This window comes from Maniola jurtina, chromosome 27 (genome assembly GCF_905333055.1).
Source record: "Maniola jurtina chromosome 27, ilManJurt1.1, whole genome shotgun sequence".
NCBI classification, from domain to species: Eukaryota; Metazoa; Arthropoda; class Insecta; order Lepidoptera; family Nymphalidae; genus Maniola; species Maniola jurtina.
In genome coordinates this window covers 5,925,517-5,949,583 of record NC_060055.1, presented here as the reverse complement: position 1 = coordinate 5,949,583, position 24,067 = coordinate 5,925,517, and the positions used below count along the sequence as shown (strand labels likewise).

The following is a 24,067-nucleotide window of genomic DNA, read 5'->3' as shown; positions in this document are numbered from 1 at the left end:
GCCACCTTTCAAACAAAAAAAACTAAATTAAAATCGGTTCATTCGTTTAGGCGCTACGATGCCACAGACAGATACACAGATACACAGATACACACGTCAAACTTATAACACCCCACTTTTTGGGTCGGGGGTTAAAAATGATTGATGCAGATTTTACTGAATCGAGCTACTTGCATGCCAAACAACCCATCTTGTAGTGTGAGCTGTATGTTGATAGATCAATCAGTCAGTCAGTCAGTCAGTCATTCAGTCAGTCGTCAGTCAGTCATTCAGTCAGTTAGTCAGTCAGTCAGTCATTTTTTCCCGTTTGGCTTATCCCGTTTATCCACCATGAAACAGCTACCCTAGGGTGTACACTCGGTTACATTACATGTGTCCGCCTATTTTACATCCTAGGAGCGCTTGAAGACCTTCAAGCATTCGAAGCAGACTCCATCTAAGGCGGCATCATCACTTGCCAGCAGGTCCGACGCTAGCAGATTATGAATTGCCTATTTTCTGATGTTAATGTTACCCGGCCAGGGACTGACGAAATTGGCCAGGGGACTGACAAAATTAAGTTAGTATGTAATGTCCATGAAATCGCAGATTTACGCCATTGTGTTGACGTGTATTTGACCTGGTCCAGATATGATAGACTGCGTTCCTGTGTCGTCTCGTCATGACGCAGACGGCCCCGCTGGGTTTTAGTGGGTATTCTGGTATGCCAGCGAGTCCCACAAACCCCCCCGGAAGCAGCGTGATCAGCTCTGCTTCCGGGAGGGATGCGTAAAAGCATTTCCCAGCGATAAAAAAAAAAAAAAAAGGTATGATAGAGCGCCTTACATCAAGCGCTGGACATGACCCAGACGCTACCAGAAGCTAAGAATCCCCTACTTTCACTTAATGCAACCCAACAGGGGACTGACGAATCTGGCCAGGGGGCTGACAAAATTAAAATGTAACGTCTATGAAACTCACGTCTGACTTCAATTCCTTCATAATGTCCAGGACTTCGTAGATTTGCGGCAACGTGTTAAACTAATTGTTGACCTGGTCCAGGTATGATAGCGTGTCTTATATCAAGTGCTGGATATGACCCAAAGACGCTACCAGATTATGAACTCCCTATTTTCCGATGTTAATGCAACCTACCAGGGGACTGACATAATTGGCCAGAAGCTAAGAATTCCCTACTTTCAGTTAATGCAACCCACCAGGGGACTGACGAATCTGGCCAGGGGGCTGACAAAAATAAAATGTAACGTCTATGAAACTCACGTCTGACTTTTGAATTCCTTCATAATGTCCAGGAAGTCGTTGTAGACTTGCGGCATCGTGTTGAACTTGTATTTGACCTGGTCCAGGTATGACAGCGCGTCTTCCACCTTCAAGCGCTGGAACTGGCCGGGCGGCGGCGCGGGGAGCGGCGCCGCCAGGCCAGGGGACTGACGACCCTGCATGGGTAGTGGCGGCTGGCTTACAATCTGTAATAATGAGGTTTTGATAATATTGCAATTTTCAAAATGTGTAGTGCGTGTGTTAGTCAAAAAAGAAGTGTAATGTTTTTATGGTTCATGTATGTGGATTTCTTTATTGCACCATCCATACTTAATGTTATAAATGCGAAATGTGTCTGTCTGTTTGCTACCTTTTCACGGCCCAACCGTTTAACCGATTCTGACGAAAGGTAGAGGGTTAGCTTATATCCCGGGGACGGACATAGGCTACTTTTTATCCCGGAAAATCAAAGGGTTCCCACGGGATTGCCAAAATCCGCTCAACCAATTTGTATGTATTCTTGTATATTCCTTGTTTTATAAAAATATATACCTTCAGCCTTGGTGGTACATTAGGCGGTTGTTTGGGTGCGTAAGGCACCGCGTTGCTCTTCAAATAGTTGATGACGGCGGGCGTGCCGGCACGCGCCGGGCCGCGACCGAAGCCACCACCGACAGCCATCATTGCTGTCGCTCCTGTGACGGAAATTATATAGTTAAAATTAAAAAATATACAGTTTAAGTTGAAGAATTATACATTGAATTATACAATTTGGTTTGAATTATACAGCTGAAAACGTGCTGTGTCTAAAATGAAAGAGGTTGGACACAAATAATGGTAAACAATGACCTTTTTTATTAGAAAATATATACAGTTACAGTTGAATACAAAAATAACAAAGTGTACAGTTGAAAACAAAAAAAAAAAAAAAAAAAACAGTAATAGCCTACTGGTTAGTCGACCTTGTATTCATAAGATCGCGGGTTCGATTCCGGCCACGCATCTCAAATTTCCCTAGTCATGTGCGTTCTCAAGCAATTAAATATCACTTGCTTCAATGTTGAATGAAAACATCGTGAGGGTGTGTGAAGTCTGTCAATCCGCACTTGGCCAGCATGGCAGACTATGGCTTAAACCTTTCTCATTCTATGAGGACACCTGTAGGAGTGCTCAGTAGTGGGCCGGCGATGGGTTGTTGATGATGGATGATGATGATGATGACGATGATGATGACGTCGATGACGACAAAAATAACTGCAAAACAGCGCAGCGAAGCGAGCACTGAGATTTTTAATTCTTCAAAGTGATAGTGAGGAGACTTCAGAAGGAAGGCAGCATGCGTGTATCAACACTGACAATCTGTTGTATGCACATCGCATGGGTTTCATCACCAGTCTCTAACTATACAGAATGTAACTAGAACACTAGCAAAAACGAACACAGACGAAGTTACTGATAAGATACCATTTAAAAAAAACTAAGTTTCTTTTTAATCTTGTATTTTTTTAAAGTTGACAATATGTAAATTGCAAATAAAACATCTGACTGACGCCAGGGGAAAGGCATTCCGAACCAGTGGTAGATGCTTTTGACGATTCAAAAGAACTTGTAAAAGTCTAGTTGAATAAAAATATTTTAAATTTTGAATTGTGAGGTTAATGAACGATCCGTAAATAGGTCACTCGAAGTCAATGCCGCGTCGTAAGTGCAACATTGACCCCAGTTTTGCATGCTATACAATGTGCGTTTGAAGAATACTACACACAACAAGATAAGAGGCAAATGGCTATTGGCATTGAATTGTGTTAAGGTAGTATAATAACAAGGCAAGTTTTTGCTAGTGTTCTGGTTACACCCTGTATATTAATTTCCATAGTGTATTCTTAAAGGTAACAGCAAACAACAAACAGCAAACAGCTTAACAGCAAACTTACCTAACATTTGTGGTTGTGCCGACTGCTGGGCTAGAGTATGCATGTTGCTCGATCCGGGCTGCTGGATCTACGACAAAAAAGAAAAACATTCAAACTAAACTTCCATAGTGATCTTTTCCTTTTTTTTTTCAAACTAAACTTCCATAGTTATCTTTTCTTTTTTTTTTGATATTTCTAGGCTATCTGCAATCAGTTATTAAATGTGGACTATAATCAGATTATATGAATGTGTTAAGGGTTGGGAGAAGGTCACTCAATCAAAATACTCTTCTCATAGGGCTATCCCTGGCTTTATTGTCTACAAGACAGTTCTTCTGTGGTTCATTTTAACCCCCGACCCAAAAAGAGGGGTGTTATATGTTTGTCCTGTGTATCTGTCTGTGGCATCGTATCTCCTAAACTAATGAACCGATTTTAATTTAGTTTTTTTTGTTTGAAAGGTGGCTTGATCGAGTGTTAGCTATAATCCAAGAAAATCGGTTCAGCCGTTTGTAAGTTATTAGCTCTTTTCTAGTTACTGTAACCTTCACTTGTCGGAGGTGTTATAAATTTTTAATTTACACTTGTTATCATTATTATTCATTTCTTCTTTGATTGTGGGCATTGCAAGGTACTCATGTGTTTCACTTGTTTTAGTAAACCATGGAGCATCCAGTATTGTGCGAAAGACTGAGTTTTGATACATACTGATATCTAAATGAATAAAATTTTCACTTCAACACAGAAATCTGAGAATTATTATATAAAATTCCCAATTCAGTTATTTTTAACCACTGAAACAAAGTTGCTTAATTCAAAGTTTTACGCTAATTTTAAACGAAAGCATAGAAAACAAAAAGAATGTTTCGGGAAAAAGTTAGGAAGGAATCCTTTCTTTATACGTGAGTGTTGAAACTTTTAACGAAAATAAACCATCTCAGCTTTTCTATGTCGTAAGTTATTTCTAAGTTCTTTTATTTCAGAACTTTTGTGTAAGTAGTCCATACAGTTATTTTTAACCACAAACAAAGTTGCCTAACTCTAAATTTTACGATAATTTTAAACGAAAGCACAGAAAGTATGTTTTGAAATTCGGAAAAGTTAGGAAGGAATCCTTTCTTTATATGTGAGTGTTGAAACTTTTTACGAAAATAAACCATCTCAGCTTTTCTATGACGTAAGTTAGAAAAAAGTTATTTGTTCAACAAGATAGCAAAATTCATTTTTGCTGCGAGTGCTTAGTTTGAACCCCGAGCGGGCGAAGGATTCTGTAATAGAATCACGAGCGTAGCGAGTGCAGCAAAGGCGCCCTGTATGAGCTAGAGAGGTGAACAAGTTATTTATATTACTAGACTACTGCAAAGCCAAAAGGAAGAATAGAATAGATTTTTATTCAAATAAACTTTTACAAGTGCTTTTGAATTGTCAAAATAATTTACGAGTTATGATTTTAGCAGTCTATGTATGTATGTAGGTTTGTATATATGTGTGTTCCACCATAGCGCCTAAATTACTGATCCGATATTGATGAATGAGATGTCAATCGATTCGTTTTATAGTCCGGGTGACATAGGACATAGACATTTAATACGAAAAAAATTGACCTGACGGATGTTACATCCAAAAAAAATTTTTTTTTCGCCACTGTATCGAGTGGGATATCTTGTGTCTGCCTATTCACTCAACTTTTAAAGGTCCCAATATTGTACTTGGCGAGGAAAGCGGAAGCCAGAACATTCCATATTCTAATAGGAGACGAAATCGCGGGCAAAAGGTATTTGTAAATAATTAATGTATGAGCATTTTCGGCACGTCGCAACTCATATAGACGCAACGACGCTTCCAATGCTCAGTCTCTCTGTCCCCCTGAACGCAGCCAACACGCCCATGGAGGCGAGCGACGGGATAAGGGGACATCAGCTAGTCTATACTAATAAATAAAATTGGAGTGTCTGTCTGTAATTTCGAAATAACTACCGCATATTAAGGTCATATGGTTATTTGAACGATACTATAACTGAATCACACGTTTTTAAAATTTTTGTCTGTCTGTCTGTTTGAAAAGGCTAATCTTGGGAACGGCTGAACCGATTTTGACGGGATTTTCACAGACAAGTAGAGAATTGACCAGGGAGTAACATAGGCTACTTTTTTAACCGACTTTCAAAAAGGGAGTTGTGTTTTTCTACCTATGTACACCGAAATCTCCGAGATTTCTGAACCGATTTGCGTCATTTCTTTTTTAATCGATAGAGGAACTTTGTGACATTGTTTCATAAAAAATTTGGAGTCCAACTCCTCAATCCTGATGCTGCAGGGGATCTGACCAATCCACGCGGGCGAAGCTGCGGGCATCAGCTAGTTTACATATAAAAATACATGTATAAATAAATATCCCTTTTAGATTACGTACACAGCAGGCTCTTGTAATCATAACTTAGCAGTTATAGTAGTCAGATTAAAAAAAAACTTATATTCATGCGCAGACGCAAGTTCTTTGTTGTCGACGAATTGAGGCTAGGGAGGGGACCAGTCGTACGGACGTGTTGAGACAAGTTTGTATGGTCGGGGAAACCAGTTCAAGTGAGACTGAGTAGGGTCGTCACTACCACAGAATGAATGTTTTTACCCGACTGCGGCAAATACAAAAAGAAGGGTTATGATTTTAGCAGTCTATGTATGTATGTGTGTGTGTATGTTTGTATTCAGATTCTGTGTGTTCCACCGTAGCGTCTAAACTACGGGGCTGATTTTGATGAATGAGGTGTCAATCGATTCGTCGTAAAGGTCCGGGTGACATAGGCTACATTTTATACGAAAAAAATTGACCTAACGGATGTTACATGAAAAAAATGGGGGTGTCCAAAATGTTTTTTTTTGCTATTGTATCGAGTGGGGTGTCAAGTGAAAATTCTGAGTTCATAAATATAAATGTACAGTATATTATGTACTACAACATTAAAATATACCCAAGCGGCAGAAAAATAATTTTACTATCATATTTAAGCGTTTATTAAGACGATCGCAGTCGGATCTTAGTTTTCTTTATCTTGTTGATTCTCTAAGGCTGAGATCTACAGAGCGCACTTTGACTTTGCTCAGACTAAGGCTGGTTTTACAGTGACGCTTACCGTCAGCGCGGGCCATCCGCGCGACTATGTATGTAACGATCCAAGAGACGCAAAGCTCGTGGCCCGCGACGCTTACCAACCGCGCTGGCGAAAGCGTCACTGTACAAGTGTAAATTAAAAATTTATAACACCCCCGACGAACCAAAGTATTTGAGTTTTCCAAAACATCATTTTCTAATAAATAATTATGTATTTAAGCAACGTCCATCTTGACAGCTTGACATTTGTCTATTGACATAATATTATGAACCTAACGGTTATCTAACCTTCTTTTCTACAAGAAAACTAGAAAAGAGCTGATAACTCTTAAACGGCTGAACCAATTTTTTTAGATTATAGCTAAGAACAAATTAAAATCGGTTCATTCGTTAGGCGCTACGATGCCACAGACACAGATACACACGTCAAACTTATAACACCCCTCTTTTGGGTCGGGGGTTAAAACCACACTAAAGACATTATTAAAACGAGATAGCGTTATATTGCGGGCATAAATCTATCTCGTTTTAACGTCCTTAAGGTGCATGACACGTGTCTGCACTGGTTTCTTGACAGACACAACGGATAGACAGACAGACAGACAACAAAGTGATCCTATAAGGGTTAAAGGGGAAAGTATAGTAGAAGTACTGTAAGTAAAACAAGTGTAAATTAAAAATTTATAACACCCCCGACAAGTGAAGGTTACAGTAATAACTAGAAAAGAGCTGATAACTTTCAAACGGCTGAACCGATTTTCTTGGATTATAGCTAAGAACGCTCTCGATCAAGCCACCTTTCAAACAAAAACAAACTAAGTTAAAATCGGTTCATTAGTTTAGGAGCTACGATGCCACAGACAGATACACAGAGACACACGTCAAACTTATAACACCCCTCTTTTTGGGTCGGGGGATGAGCAAAGACACTTTAGACATTTGCATACACGCTGTCATATTTCATGACTTACAAGAGCGACAAAATATTGCTGTGACACAAAATATAGCAGTAATTAACTGAACCACACCTTTGAAGCTATCCAATAGATAGTTTACAGGTGAGTTCGTCGCTGTGCCAAGAGTGATTCAACTGCGAGCTATTTATAGGCGCGCCACGCGGTCAAAACAAGCTTTCCCTGTACTCGCTCAAATACGATATACGATTATATACATACTAGAGGATGCCCGCGACTTCGTCCGCGTGGATGTAGGTTTTTGAAAATCCCGTGGGAACTGTTTGGTTTTCCGGGATAAAAGATGTCTATGTCAATAACATGGACGCAAGCTACCTCTCGGTACCTTTCATACAAATCGGTTGAGCGGATGGGTCTTTAGGAATCCCGTGGGAACTCTTTGATTTTTCGGAATAAAAATTAGTCTATGTCAGTCACCGGGATATAAGCTAACTCTGTACCCATCAAAATCGGTTAAACTGTTGGGCCGTGAAAAGGTAGCAGACAGACAGACACACACTTTCGCATTTATTGGATTATGTCCTTGGTATATGTTTATTCGAAAAATGTAAATAAATATGTTATGATGGAATGAAAATAACTGAAGAGCTGGCGAAAAACCGTCCAAGTGCGAGTCAGACTCGCGCATTGAGGGTTCCGTACTCAATATTTTTAGCTTTTTCATATTATGATACCCCACTTGGTATAGTTATCTTACTTTGAAAATTTAAACACATAAGTGCACTCTATAGATTCCTGGGAAACGTCTGGTCTCGTCGATCCCTTGAACAAACCTAGAGAACAAACCAACAAACGAACACTTTCGCATCACACTAATATTATAAAGGCGAAAGTTTGTGTGTGCGTGTTTGTTACTCCTTCACGCAAAAAATACTGGACGGATTGGGCTGAAATTTAGAATGGAGATAGATTATACCCTGGATTAGCACATAGGCTACTTTTTATCCCGGAAAATCAAAGAGTTCGCGGGATTTTTAAAACCTACATCCACGCGAACGAAGTCGCGGGCATCAGCTAGTAGTAATGGGCAGTGACTACAATAATGTTCTATAGGTATGTTGTAAAAAAGCAAGTAAGTACATATGTAAGTCCACTGATAAACCAATCACAACATATATGCAATTAATACAGACAGATAGCACGTTTTGTAAACAACGGGTTATCGATTAGCTATCGGCTTTTACCGATAGGTGTCAAAATAGCCTTATGTACTAGGGCCTCGTCCAAAAAAGACGCGGGGCGTTGTGCATACGGTACCACTTTTATACAAGTGTAAATTAAAAATTTATAACACCCCCGACAAGTGAAGGTTACAATAACTAGAAAAGAGCTGATAACTTTCATACGGCTGGACCGATTTTCTTGGATTATAGCTAAGAACACTCGATCAAGCTACCTTTACTACAAAAAAAAAAAACTAAATTAAAATCGGTTCATTAGTTTAGGAGCTACGATGCCACAGACAGATACACAGATACACACGTCAAACTTATAACACCCCTCTTTTTGGGTTGTGGGTTAAAAACTGGTCATGTGAGAGTCAGGCCTCACTCTTTTAGGGTTCTGTACATAAATTATGAACATATGAAATATTTCTTTTCCAAGCTAGAACATCGCAATAGATCTTGAAAGAAAACCCCAAAAAATCTTCGCTTGTTTTATCACAACTTACAAACTATTTTATAAATCGTTGTTTTCAGTATTTTGTTGTTCAAATACAGTATAATATTATGGTACATAATATACCGCATATTCCTAACTAGTTTAATTTTTGAGATAGTCCCCATCACAGAAATGGTCTTGACAACTTTTTCCTTGGGCCCCATTTCCTTATTTCATAAGATTTAAAAAAAAATGAAAAATATATTCCTACTCTACTCTAAACAATGATACATGCTAGGCTAAAAAGGAACCCTAAAAAGGTGCTGTGGTTAGCTTTTTCCTTCCTTAAATTTCCTTCTCTCTAGCACATTCTAATATTTTCAACTAGAGAATGCCTGCGATTTCGTCCGCGTGGGTTTAGGTTTTTTAAGATCCTGTGGGAACCGTTTGATTTTCCGGGATAAAAAGTTGCATATTTCGATTACAGGGACGGGACGCAAGCTACTTCGGTACCAAATTTTATAAAAATTGCTTAAGTGGATGGGTCTTTAGGAATCCCGCGGGAACTCTTTGATTTTCTGGGATAAAAAGTAGCCTATGTCCGTCCCCAGGATATAAGCTAACCCTGTACCAAATTTCGTCAGAATCGGATACACTGTTGGGCCGTGAAAAGGTAGCAGACAGACAGACACACTTTCGCATTTATAATTTTATAGTAGAGGTGGATGGTGAAAGAATCAGTACACTTTTAGCCAGTTAGTTTTATCAGTATAAATAGTGTAGATATTGGAAAGTCACCAATTCACGCCTAAGCAGTTAACTTCACCACTAGGCGCATGATAACATCCTTTGGCATGCGCTCAAATGGGTGCATTGACTCACAACCGATCACAATGTAAAGGAAGTTGCGCTTCTTACGTATTAACTACTAGCTGATACCCGCGACTTCGTTCGCGTGGATGTAGGTTTTTTTAAAATTCCCGTGATAACTCTTTGATTTTCCGGGATAAGAAGTAGCCTATGTGCTAATCCAGGGTATAATCTATCTCCCTTCTAAATTTCAGCCCAATCCGTGCAGTAGTTTTTGCGTGAAGGAGTAACAAACATACACACACACACACATACAAACTTTCTCCTTTATAATATTAGTGTGAAGTGTGATACAATTCACACTATTTACACATTGCTTTCAACAGAGGGATGCGGAATTATACAAGTGTAAATTAAAAATTTATAACACCCCCGCGACAAGTGAAGGTTACAGTAACTAGAAAAGAGCTGAATAACTTTCAAACGGCTGAACCGATTTTATTGGATTATAGCTAACACTCGATCAAGCCACCTTTCAAACAAAAAAAACTAAATTAAAATCGGTTCATTAGTTTAGGAGATACGATGCCTCAGACAGATACACAGGACAAACATATAACACCCCTCTTTTTGGGTGGGGGGTTAAAAATATGTTCCCACCAACCTGAGCGGAGTTGGGGGGCAACGGCGACTGCTCGTCGGGCCCCAGGCGAGGACCGGAGCGCTTCATCATGGCTGCTCAGCCGCCCATCACACTCCAACCTGGAAACCAGCATACAGACATCATCAGGATTTTTTTATTTTTTTGGAATGTCATTATAACATGTCAAAAGTAACGAGATGAATACCATATTTGCCTGCCAACTGTTGAGCCTCAATAGCTCAACCGGTAAAGGAGTGGACTGAAAAACCGAAAGGTCGACGGTTCAAACCCCGCCCGTTGCACTATTGTCGTACCTACTCCTAGCACAAGCCTGACGCTTAGTTGGAGAGGAAAGGGGAATATTAGTCATTTAACATTCCTTAAAAAAAAAAAAAAACATTTAGTCTGGTCGGCAATGCCGATAAAAGCAGACTAACCTGGAAAGGGTATGGCAGTTTTTTTTTTCATTAAACCCACACTCCTTGTTTTCTACACGGCATCGTACACCGGATCGCTAACTCGCTTGGCGGCACAGATCAATCAGAATCAAACCAAGAGTTCCCTCACTCTAGTTCACTCTGGAGACGTAGCAAGCATGTGACAACCTTAATCAGGGACTTCGTCTGTGATGGCGTTTGCTGGCGCGCGTGTTGTGACTTTTTGGAGTGTTTTTTTTGTTAGAAGTGGCCGGTTTTTGTGTTCTGGTGGTGTTCATTGCTGGTGGAACTGACTGGGAAGCGCTCTAAAGGGGTGCCGCGTGTATGTCGGTGGGCGCCGGCACACACGAAGTCCATACTTACACATATAGTTTCCTTAACTTGTAAATAACTACAAACTTGACATTGGCTAATCAGTGTCAAGCCAGACGAGAGAGAGAGAGAGAAAAAAAAAACCTTAATCACGCGGTCGACCGCATGGTGTATGAAGTATGGACGGACAAATACCTACTATAGTGACAAATACCTACTATTAGTGATGATTTTTTTTTTATTTTTTTTTATTTCTCATATTAAGAGCTGGGTCACTAGTGTGACCATATGGCTCTGGTAGGTCCATACTATCCTATTCTAACACTTAAAACTATATCTACATACTATTTAGTGATGATGTAATTAGAGGAAATAAAATAGTAAGTGGTAGCACCTATCTCGTCATTTAACAATGTGTAATCATAGCTTTGTGGATAAGACGTCCACCTCCTTTTCAAAGGTCGGGGGTTCGATCCCAGGCATGCACCTCTAATTTTTTTGAGTTATGTGTTTTAATAAATTAAATATCACTTGCTTTAACGGTGAAGGAAAACATTGTGAGGAAACCTGCATGCCTGAGATGTTCTTCAAGGTGTGTGAAGTCTGCCAATGTGCTCCTTGGCCACATAGTAGACTAAGGCCAAACCCTTTTCATGCTTTCATGAGAGATGAGTGCTCAGTAGTGAGACGGCGATGGGTTAATCATGAATCGAAGACTGTTATGGGCAAAATCGTAGTTGTAGAATGTACCTAGTAGCTATAAAGTAGTTTGCCTTATTGAAAATTGAAAATGCATAGTGATATCTCTAACCATGTTACGTAATATAGCGGTCAGACACAATATTATGCTTTGTATCAAAGCAACATACTTCAAACACAACAAAACTTGTAATTATCGACCATTTTCACAAGATGACGTCACCACAGATGCGTGGGTTGGGCGAGCTAAATAAAGGATTCAAACTCTGTCAATGCACGGTGCATTCACATTCAGCCATTTATCCAAGCTTACAAACATATTTAGGTATATTACGCAACTAAATATCGAAATCTACAAGGTTCGTGCACTCAATACCACTTAGAAAATTCCGAACCGCTCGAGTCGCGACACTCACACAGGTTTAGACGAAACCGGTCCCACGGCAAAGGCGATGACACAAACTCGCACTTATTTATAGCGGAAAACGTATACAAATCGATAACACCGTATACATGCACAATAACTATCGACCGACGAAGCAAAATACATGTTTTTTTTTTTTCAAACTTTCCAGTTTTTAATAAAAAGAAAGGTTATAAAAATTGTAACGCGCCAAAAAATGGGTTAAAAATGACACTTGAATTTTGACATAGACAATAACCCAATCCCGCCTTTTTAATATTTCGTAATGGCGCGCAACGTTCGGAAACCGAAATTTTAAAGTGGCTTTGTGTATGCCGTGGATGGAGCATGTAAGAAAAATTATTTCTACAATGAATCATTGCACAGTGGTGTCGTTGAAGATTGTTAACTGTAATCGACTTTCAGAATAGAGCGGTAAAGTCCGGTTTACCGTGGGCCGAAGGAAACGAGGACGGCGCGGTGGTATTCGTCACCGACGTAGAAAATGGCGATTAAATACCAACAATAATTACATAGCGCTACCGAACGCGAATGACGATGATTTTTGTTAATCAAATGATCACTTGAATCCGATCCGCTTAGAAATCGAGATGTTGGTACTTTAGTGGCATCTACTTACATCAGCACAGAGATAACGCGTCGCCTCGAATAATAGGTATGATATGAATTAAATTGCCCATTTATACGTACCGATTGATTTTCTGCTAAATAGCGTCGAAATCTTCAATATTGTGCTGAATTCACTTCCAATAACTCAATAAACTGTTTTTTAAGACAAGGGTTTATGATAATAACGCGTCACTGAGTCGGAGCGGGCACATTCGTGCGCCTCCAAATAGCGCAACGGCGCAACTTTTTCGAGCGCGGCGTCAACACGGTCAGGTGGGCGAGGTTGCGACACTGCCATAGCGTCGTCTCTCTCTATCACCGTTTCCTCTCTCTGCGAGGTGCTGTCCCGCTCGCACTCGCGGCTAGGGCGGGCCGAGGTCGTGAGGGACGCAAGCGAGGCCCTCCGCGCACGAACGTCGCGCACCGAGCTGCGCGGCCGACTGACTAGCCCGGCCCGCGGTCGACCGAGCGATCGAGCCGGAGCCCCGCCCGGAGCGGCAACGCCGCATCGCATCAAATAATAGCGAGCGAAACGGACGTGCTCAGCCGCGGTCAGTGATGCCAACTTAGCAACTTTATAGCTAGATCTAGCTATTATTTGGTGACAGACAGCCACAATTTAATGAAACTTGTAGCTAAACTTTTTAGCTACTTTTTCTAGCAACTTCCACTGCCTCATTCAAATGCAGAGGTAGAGAGGTTATTCTCTCAAATGAATTTAGTGAAAAATAAGCTAAGTTTGTTAACTCTGAACTTATTCCTCCGCAGTAGAGACTTCCTCAGGAAAAGTGGTAAATGTTGCTATAACTATGTTTTGCCTAAAGATGTTCTGCATAAAATGGGTACTGCGGAAAAATATTCAAAACCAGCGCAAGACCCGGACCGCAGCCATCGAAATCTTCCTATTTAATTAATTAGTTTTTAAATTATTTTTATCTTTTACTTTATTAATTTCTTATTATAAATTCTTTTGAGAATAAATTCTTTAACCACATTTTTTTTATTCAATGACGTACACCGATACTTTAGACATTTTTAACTTTAACAATGTTAGAATTAAGGAAAATAAAAATGATTCTTAGAAATTGTCATTTTATTGTCACTTACCATAATACCTACCAAGTTCGTTAACGTAGTGTTTAAATATTCTTTGCCTAAGTTTTAACATTTAGCACTATCTAGCAACTTTTTGGGGTAAAAAAAACTGGCAATCTAGCAACATTTTGAAAAATATCTAGCAACTGGGAAAGCTAGCAGTTGGCAACAGTGGCCGCGGTATGAAATGCCACGATCGACGAATCTCCACGAAGGTGGTGGACCAAAACAAATCTCCTTTCTCTAAAATTATACAACAGACAGTTGCGAGCGGTCGAGAGCGCAACTGGGCGCTGCCGTATCCATTTCCCGCCAAATGTTAATATTTCATGAGGAGTAAACAGTTTTTGGTAACCCAAATAACGATCCATATCAGCCAGCTACACGGGCGGTTAAACGTGACAGCACAATGGCATCATGGAAGACAAATAATTGCAGCTTGGTTGTTGGAGGAACGAGTTGCTATGGCAACTACGTAGGGGACAAGATTGCAGCAAAGCCGCGAAGGAAATAAAAGCATATCATACAAAAAATAAGTCAACTTGCGCGCACGAATCGAAATTTCGGACGATTTTTGCTTCATTATGTTAAAAAAAAAAAAAACAATCGCTCAGACGAGCTGCCGCCATTGGGTAACACCTAATGTTCAAAGGAAGTTATATTTCGTAAGAAGAATCATAAGAACTTATGTAAACTAAGTTATAACAACTCCATCTACTTAAGAGGTTATTGGTTCAGAAAATCACTTTATAGACTTCAGTAATTATTTATTAAATAAGAACTAATTACATTAACACTATCATCGATTAAATTAATGTAGAAAAATACAATCCAGTAGAAAACCAAAGGAAAATATGTATTAAGTATTCCATTTTTTATTTTTAAAGCAACTTGAGCCGTTTATCGAAATACCCATATAAAGTGCAACACAGAATCCCAATTTAATTGAATGACATTTTTTTTGAATATGATCGCAATTTTCAAATTCTTCAGTCTTTTTTCGAAGAACTTGGAGAAGATAACGGAGATCTTGAATTCTTCATTCCATTTTCAAATAAAATATTTCAAAATATGGTTCCATTTTTAAATTGATGTCTTCAATTTTTAAAATATTCTCATCATATTGAACTGTTTTATCTAAACATCCGTAGAAAGATTTAAGTACAATGAATTCCATATTTAAATTAACGGTTTTTTTTACAAACGATGAGTAGTTGAGAATATGATCCATTTCGAAGACCTTGAAGATACAGACAGAAACCTTGAATTTGCACATAAAATATGTCAACATTTTTACCTTGTAAAATAATATGGTTCCACTTAAAAAAAAAGTTTAAATAGGTGTTTTCATTTTTTAAATAATTTTAAGATGTTGTATCGAAATGCCCATAAAAAGACCGAAATTGAATAAAAAATTTTAACAATTGACCAAATATATTTCAATTGTTAAAAATTCCATTTAGAAATTGCTAGAAGCCTTTTGATCGAAGACCTTGAAAAAGAAAACAAAGACATTGAATCCAGAATTCCATTTTAAAATACTTAAAAATTTTACTTTTTTCCAAAAGTATGATCCCGTTTTCAATTTTTTGAATCATTTTTTACTGAAGTAGCAAAAGGCCTTGAAAAAGGTTGCGATAACCTCGATCGCTCACAATAGTACTTAGTTGGCGCTGTTTATAACACGTTTGAATTAAATAAGGACAAGGAAAAACCAAACAAGCGTTGATCGTTTCAATTTTTTTAATACAAACTCTTATATACTAAACTAGCCGATGCCCGCGACTTCGCCCGCGTGGATTTAGGTTTTTCGAAATCCCGTGGGAACTCTTTGATTTTCCGGGATAAAAAGTAGCCTATGTGCTAATCCAGAGTATAATCTATGTCCATTCTAAATTTCAGCCCAATCCGTTCAGTAGTTTTTGCGTGAATGAGTAACAAACATACACACACACACACACACACACACACACACACACACACACATACAAACTTTCGCCTTTATAATATTAGTGTGATAGCTTGAAATAAGATCAAATCTAGTGCCATAATGGTCGACTAGGTACCTACATTATTTTTTCAGTTTCCTCTTTTTTCACTTTCAAAAATGTAATAATGTTGAGAACATTTGAGTGAAATTAGCGGAAAGTGCAACGACAAGACTCAACATAGTGCCATCTTTCTCACAAGGTGTAAAGCAATAAAGGATAGCAATAGTTTAATTATTTTTCTAGTCCTAAAAATTTAGTTTAAGCCTAGTGCAAATTATATTTATGTGTATAGTAACTTATAGTGAATAGATTCAATTTAAACTAGATAACAAGAGATTATAAGTAAATTGATGAAATTACAAAAAATAAATTAGGTACTTACATTTTTTTTTTTCAAAAATAGTGGGATGATTGAAAGCTGCTGCAGTTCTTGGTGTCTTAATTTGATCAATGATGTGAATTTCTAATTAATTAATCATAAAGCCAAATGAATCAACTATTTAAAATATTCTTATATGAAAATCAATATTTGATTAAAAAATATAAAATTAGATAATCCAGAAACAATGAATACATAAATGATTAAAAAAGAATTAATGCTGGATATTCTCAAGTTTCTATATAACAATTTTTATAAAATAAACAAAAAGCAAAAGAAACCAACAACACATGATTCAATTGCAAGTTAACAATTGTTTAAAAATTAAAGACAAAGCAATAAAATCAATAATTAAATCGGCTATTTCATCAACCAAATGATTCGTCTGATAATTCAATAATTTTTATGATTTAAAGAAAAGAAGCAGGAATTTTTTATAAGAAATCTTACCAATGGTGCTACACAGTTAAACTAAAAGTTAAGCTAAAAGTAAAATGCACTAATTTTCGCAGGGAGCATTGAGAAATGGATAACTTTATTTTTAGACTATACAAAAAGCACTATTAAAATAGTATTGATCAATGATGATAATTACTTACAACATGCAAAAGCTGAATTAATAACAACGATTAGTATCACACTAATATTATAAAGGAGAAAGTTTGTATGTGTGTGTATGTGTGTGTGTGTGTGTGTGTGTGTGTGTGTGTGTGTGTGTGTGTGTGTGTGTGTGTGTGTGTGTGTATGTTTGTTACTCCTTCACGCAAAAACTACTGGACGGATTTGGCTGAAATTTGGAATGGAGATAGATAATATCCTGGATTAGCACATAGGCTACTTTTTATCCCGGAAAATCAAAGAGTTCCCACCACGGGATTTCGAAAAACCTAAATCCACGCGGGCGAAGTCGCGGGCATCGGCTAGTCAATTATACAATGAAATGACTAAATGACACATCTACTGAGTAGCGTCTTCTAATAATAAACAAGATGATGAACAATGGAATTATTATGGTGGGTCAGTTAGAAAGATCACGTAAGGAAGAATTTATTAAGCGCATAAAACTAAATAGTCGCTTTGGAGCCAGTTTTTGGTCCTATTAAGTATGCAATTTTTATTCATACTAAACATTATTTTAAATTCGAAGATGTGTCCGTCTGTCTGCTAGCTCTATTCACGTCCCATCTATTTAACAGACTGGCTACTGTACAGAAACTGGCTCATCTGTACAGAGATTTGGCTCACTGGGGAGTCTGATCGGATATAGATTACTTTTTGTCCCGAAAAATCGTTCTCATGGGATTTTGAAAAACCCCTATTGAACCTACATCATTTTCATCCCTTATAGTAGTGGGAGAGCTGGCAATGCATATCATGACAATGAATATTATTTGTCTGTTTTGGTACTTATTAAGTTTGTCAAGGACTTTATCGCTGAAATTAAGTTTTGCAGGCTTCTGCGCAATCGGGTTTCTTTTTTGATTTTTTCGTTAACCTCAACACTTATTTATTTATTTATTAGGACACCAGAAAGTTATAATATTAATACATTCTTTAATCTATACATACACACACACACACATTATTAAATATCTAACTTATTAATTAGGTGTCACAACTTGTGCCAAAAGAAATAAAAAATAATTATTATTAAACAATAAAAAAGTTTACAATGTACAAAATTTATGCCTTAAAATAAAGTAAAATAAAAATACTAACTAGTTATTAATGAACAATTATTAATGGTGAAAATTGACTACAAGTATTAAGTAATGTGTAATAATAGTATGTAATGTGAACCGATTTATGACCTTAACAATTCTATTATTTGTTTCTTGAATTTTGGTAGTGTGTTGTGGAAGATATCAACCTCTTTACTGATTGTGTTGTAGGTTTTAGTTATTCTGGATATGGCGGAAAATTGTTTGAGGTTAGTTCTGGCTATGGGTTGGTGAAAAAGGCCGGTTGCGTGTCGGGGAATTCTGCGTGGGACTTTTAACTGGAAGGCTTGTAAAAGTGGTGGGCAATCAATTATACTTCTTAGAGTCTTATAAAGAAATGTCATGTCGAGGAGTTTTCTGCGGGTCACTAGGTTAGTTATTTTAAAATATTTCAGTTTGTCATTATAGTTAGGAAGTCGTTTGTGTAGTTTGCACGAATATGCTAGGTGTCTCAGAAATCTTTTTTGAACGCGTTCCATCCTCAACTGGTGAGTATTATAGTTAGGTGACCATACCACACTACAATATTCCAGAATGCTTCGGATATAAGTATTGTAAATTTTTATCTTTGTGCTTGGCTTAAATATCTTAATATTCCGAATTAAAAATCCCAACATTTTTGACGCTTTAGTGACGACATTCTCAATTTGCGGAATAAATGTTAGTTTGCTATCAAATATTATACCAAGATCTCTTAATTCTGATAATTCATTAAGGACTGTGCCGTTAATTTGATATTGAGATTGAATAATGTTTCGGTTTCGTGTAAATATTATAGAATTACATTTTTTAGCGTTTAAAGTCATGTTATTAATAATGCACCAATTTGTAACTGCATTTAAATCATCTTGGAGTAAAGTGCTATCTGTTAAGCTTCTAACAATTTTAGCCAATTTAAGATCGTCTGCAAAAAGATAGGCACTACTATGGTTAATACAAGCTATGAAATATGAAATTATGAAACTGCAGTATGTGGAAAATATTGATATGTATACGCCTACCACAAACCGATATCAATGATAGAGGTGGCCAGTGGATACTAGACTGTAGTGATAACAACAATTGAGAAACACTTCAACTGCACGATTAAATCGATATAACACATCTAGACTGATAAGAACCTTCAGTTTTAGCAATAATTCAAAGGTCATAACTGCCTATCAATGTCCTACTGCTTGGACAATGCGAAGAGACCTTTGGAGAGGTCCAAAGAGATGAGGGTCTACATATTCTAGCAACTCCTTTCAAGATTTCCTTTCTTACGCGGGACTCTATTCCACAAACCTCTGGTTAAGCAGGATGTTCTAAACTTTTAACCACCAGGTTATTACTTGTAGAGTTTTTGGTATTCATTGTAGACTTGGTCTAAAGATTTTTAACGGAGCAGCAGAAAGAACTATTTTAGTTTTTAGTATCGCACTCTAAAAAATAGAAAATGTTTAACAGAAATCATAGAGGATCTCAGTATCAAATACTTTGCTGATTGCTATGAGCTCAAAAACTCAAAGGTGCCTTGCGGATTTTTAAAATGCTTATTAAACATTTAAAGGTTTGTCCGTTGATGATCTAAAACTCTGTTGAATTCTTTTTTAACCCCCGACCCAAAAAGAGGGGAGTTATAAGTTTGACGTGTGTATCTGTGTGTCTGTGTATCTGTCTGTGGCATCGTAGCGCCTAAACGAATGAACCGATTTTAATTTACTTTTTTTTGTTTGAAAGGTGGCTTGATCGAGAGTGTTCTTAGCTATAATCCAAAAAAATTAGTTCAGCCGTTTAAGAGTTATCAGCTCTTTTCTAGTTTTCTTGTAGAAAAGAAGGTTAGATATCCGTTACGTTCATAATATTATGTCAATTGACAAATGTCAAGCTGTCAAGATGGACGTTGCCTAGATACATAATTATTTATTTGAAAATGATGTTTTGGAAAACTCAAATACTTTGTCGGGGGTGTTATAAATTTTTAATTTACACTTGTCCACCGGACAAGATGTTTTCAAAAACATTTTTTTTTGAATATAGAACGACATCCACTTATCTATGAATAGACAGATTGCTATGTTAAGTTACAGTTACAGAGTACTTTATAGATAACAATAGTTTGAAACCTTACAACAATGTCTGGTTATTATTAGTCTTCATTATGCGATATAATTTAATTCCACTAATAAAATAGCTCCAGTAACTTCATCAGTGTAACTGCTGAATTCAAATAACGAGACGAGAAATGGGTTTCCTACAACTAAACCTAATGACAACGGGAAGGTCATAGCCAAAAAAAATATCGACAGTCCTTTAAGGTAGCAGGACAATTAGCAGGAAGAAGGACAATTTATATGCTCATCTGGTGAAAGAAGGGCTGACTCATTGGCTGCGCAACGGATCAGCCTAGCTCTTCAGCGTGGAAATGCAGCCAGTATTCTTGGCATCATTCCAAGCTGGCATGATTTGTACAGTAATTAGATAATGCTAGCTTTATTGTAATATTTCCTAAACACTTCTATGACGTGATATGACAGACCAATCGAATTCGACGCATTTTTTGTGGTGTTTTGCCGCGAAAGTAGTCTTCGAGATAAGTTATTCAAGGCCAACACATTTTATTAGTTTTTATAGTCAATTACAAAAAGTTCTTTATCCTAAAATACTTTAGTCATCTAGTTTAGCACCTTTGAGTCATCAAAGGCATTCAAATCAGTTTCGATTAACCCTACTATTGTAAAGTTCTTCTTTTTAGTTCAAGATTTAGTTAGTTCATATTGGAATACGCTTACTTCGAAGATGCCTGCATATTCAATCTTGCTTTGAACGTATAAACGTAACCAAGTAATACAAAGCAGAAAACAAACTGAATTATTTACTTTTTGGGTATAAGTACATGAATATTTTCAAGTTATGACTTCAAGATGGAAGGGAAAAAGAGGAGAGGAAGACCAAAGAAAATGTGGATGGATTGCGTGAAAGAGGATATGTGTGTAAAAGGGGTGGAAAATGCGTTGACGTATGACAGAAATGAGTGGAAGAAAGACATGTATGCCGACCCTACATAGCTTGGCATAAAGGACAAGAAGAAGAAGGAGGAGACTAGAAGATAAAAGTTCTGTCTAGTCTAGTGACTAGACAGAACTCTCAGTCTCTTCTCATCTAATGCACTAGTGTGCATTAGCCTGACTGGGTATTTTGCTAACGTAACTTTAGCAAAATACTATAAGTACCACTAGCTGATGGCATAGACTTCTGACCGCGTGAACTTGGGTTTTCAAATCTCCCGCAGGATCTCTTGTTTTTTAGGGTTCGGTATCTCAAAAGGACAAGTGTAAATTAAAAATTTATAACACCCCCGACGATCCAAAGTATCTGAGTTTTCCAAAACATCATTTTCAAATAAATAATTATGTATTTAGGCAACGTCCATCTTGACAGCTTGGCATTTGTCTATTGACATAATATTATGAACCTAACGGTTATCTAACCTTCTTTTCTACAAGAAAACTAGAAAAGAGCTGATAACTCTTAAACGGCTGAACCAATTTTTTTAGATTATAGCTAAGAACACTCTCGATCAAGCCACCTTTCAAACAAAAAAAACGAAATTAAAATCGGTTCATTCGTTTAGGCGCTACGATGCCACAGACAGATACACAGATACACACGTCAAACTTATAACACCCCTCTTTTTGGGTCGGGGGTTAAAAAAGATGCGGTTGAGTCGAGCAAAATTATTATTAGACTAACGAACATACTTTCGCATGTATAACTTTAGTACCTACTTAATGGTACAGCTTATCTAATTAGTTAATTAGTAAAACGTACGTGAGCACAAATCAACATGCGTGAAAAAGACTTGATAAACAAAAATATAAATATTCCGCTTATTAAGACAACATATTATTTTTGTTTCAAGTTTCATTTCCACATGATTTATAGTTGTTTTTCACGTTTTAGATTACTTAAGTATTAAGTAGTAAGAATTTTTGTTCGTTTCCTTTCTAATTTAAGCCAGTTTGGAAAATATATTTTGCCAATTTTCTTTCTCTATAAGTCTCTAGGGCTCGTTTATATTCATGGTGATGGTAAAGCTGGGTTTATATTATAACTTTTCAACGTCAATATCTAAATATAGAATCATTATCAACTATCAACCTACTGCTGGCCCATCTATACTAATAAATAAAATTGGAGTGTCTGTCTGTAATTTCGAAATAACTACCTCATATTAAGCTCATATGGTTATTTGAACGATACCAACACTGAATCACACGTTTTTAAAATTTTTGTCTGTCTGTCTGTTTGAAAAGGCTAATCTTCGGAACGGCTGGACCGATTTTGACGGGGTTTTCACAGACAAGTAGAGAATTGACCAGGGAGTAACATAACTTTTTTAACCGACTTTCAAAAAGGGAGTTGTGTTTTTCTACCTATGTACACCGAAATCTCCGAGATTTCTGAGTCGATTTGCGTCATTTCTTTTTTAATCGATAGAGGAACTTTGCGACATTGTTTCATAAAAAATTTGGAGTCCAACTCCTCAATCCTGATGCTGCAAGGGATCTGACCAATCCACGCGGGCGAAGCTGCGGGCATCAGCTAGTCTTTTATAAAACGCTTGAACACAATCACACCTAATGGAAAGTGATAATGTGGCCTAAGATGGGGCCCGTTTACCTAGAAGATGCCTATTCACTCTTGTTTTAAAGATACCCGGATTATAATTGGTAGAAGACACAGTTTAGACTTTAGAGAGTACTTATTCCAAACTTTAGCCATACGTATGAGTGGTGACGCAAAACGTTTCGTGCGTGTAGATGGAATGTCGACGACATAAGGATGGAAACTCGCCCGTTGCTGAGTAGAAGTCTTCTCTCTCAGAATGAGAAAGCTACATTGGCAGATTTCACATACTCTTAAGAACATTGTGGAAAACTCTCAAGCAAAGAGATTTCCTCACGATGTTTTCCTTCACCATCGTTTCCAAAAAAAGCATTCGTCAGCCGAAACTTCGATGGTTGGATGGAGTCGACCAAGACACCAAGGATTAAGGGAAACGAGCGCTAATGACAGAAAGTGATGGAGGAATCTTCTAGAGCAGGTAAGGCTGTTACGCCTATGATGTTATTTTCGACTCTATTCGAGTTGATAATTTACGAAGAAAATTTCCAATGCCTTCCAACCTTACAAGCCTAAAGAGTGTTTTAACACTATTTCGCTATCTTTACAATATGTGATAAGTGCACTTCACAAATCATTACTAATATTATAAATGCGAAAGTAACTCTATTTGACTGTTTGTTACCTGTTCCACAAACAGTAAGTCAAATAGAGAGGTACTGTTCAATGCTCAGCTGTTGAACTGATTTTGACGTTTGGCACAGACAATTACATTCTGAGGACAGTCATAAGATACTTTCTTATGGGAAAATGGAGGACATTTCAGGACCTATTTACTACCTACTGCCTATCTGTACCTATCTGTATACCGTATGGACTAGCAGAGGAGGACCTTCACCAGGTCTTGTGGGAGTGTTCGTTATACGAGGACCTCCGGTACGCCTTGCTGGACGCGACCGTTCGTGAGGAGGGTCCAGTCTCAGGACCTCGTCGCCTCAGCCGAAGCTTCAGGAAGATACGAGAGTTCGCGCACAAATGGCACAAGAGGCGGAACAGTTTGGAGTGAGATAGAGAAAGGATCCGGGGATCTGCGTTTTTGTGTACGTCTACCCCAAAAAGGGAAAAAGACTCATAGGGATAAGGGCATAGATAAATAACTTGTAGGGAGTCAAGAAAGCACCCCCGGGAACCACGATAAAAACAAGTACTGAGGGTGTCTCCCGCGATTCAGTACGAGAGGTTGGTGGAGTTATGGGAGGTGGAGGGTACTGCTTATCGAAGCTGTGAGGATTCAAGAACTGTTGATGGTGAATTCGTATCGTTAGTACTAAATATAGTTTTTATCAAAGAGCAACGGAGTTTCTTGCTAGTTCTTCTCGGTAGGAAAGGCATTTCGAACCAGTGGTAGATGCTCTTGACGATTCAAAAGTACTTGTAAAAGTCTAATTGAATAAAATATTTTGAATTTTATCATTGAACCTATA

General features: G+C 37.7%; 1 protein-coding gene and 1 long non-coding RNA gene across 10 annotated transcripts in view; one reads left to right on the top strand and one right to left on the bottom strand.

Annotated features, from left to right (window-relative positions):
• The window catches only part of LOC123879192 (paired amphipathic helix protein Sin3a), a 57,682-nt gene that overhangs the window by 29,627 nt on the left and 3,988 nt on the right, over positions 1-24,067 (bottom strand). For 6 of the 9 annotated variants that reach the window (XM_045926785.1, XM_045926788.1, XM_045926789.1 and 3 more), the window contains exons 1-5: positions 12,874-13,245; positions 10,333-10,430; positions 3,195-3,261; positions 1,813-1,955; positions 1,261-1,466 (exon numbers count right to left, since the gene is read on the bottom strand). In XM_045926785.1, coding sequence (XP_045782741.1) covers positions 1,261-1,466; positions 1,813-1,955; positions 3,195-3,261; positions 10,333-10,401 — 485 coding nt within the window. In that variant the 5' untranslated portion in view covers positions 10,402-10,430; positions 12,874-13,245. Of the gene's footprint in view, positions 1-1,260; positions 1,467-1,812; positions 1,956-3,194; positions 3,262-10,332; positions 10,431-12,873; positions 13,246-24,067 lie in introns of those variants that run through there. The other 3 variants (XM_045926786.1, XM_045926787.1, XM_045926794.1) reach the window with 2 other exon arrangements.
• LOC123879199 lies at positions 310-22,168 on the top strand. The gene is made up of 3 exons (XR_006798965.1): positions 310-360; positions 13,576-13,583; positions 22,158-22,168. It is a non-coding gene; the product is annotated as an uncharacterized LOC123879199 (long non-coding RNA).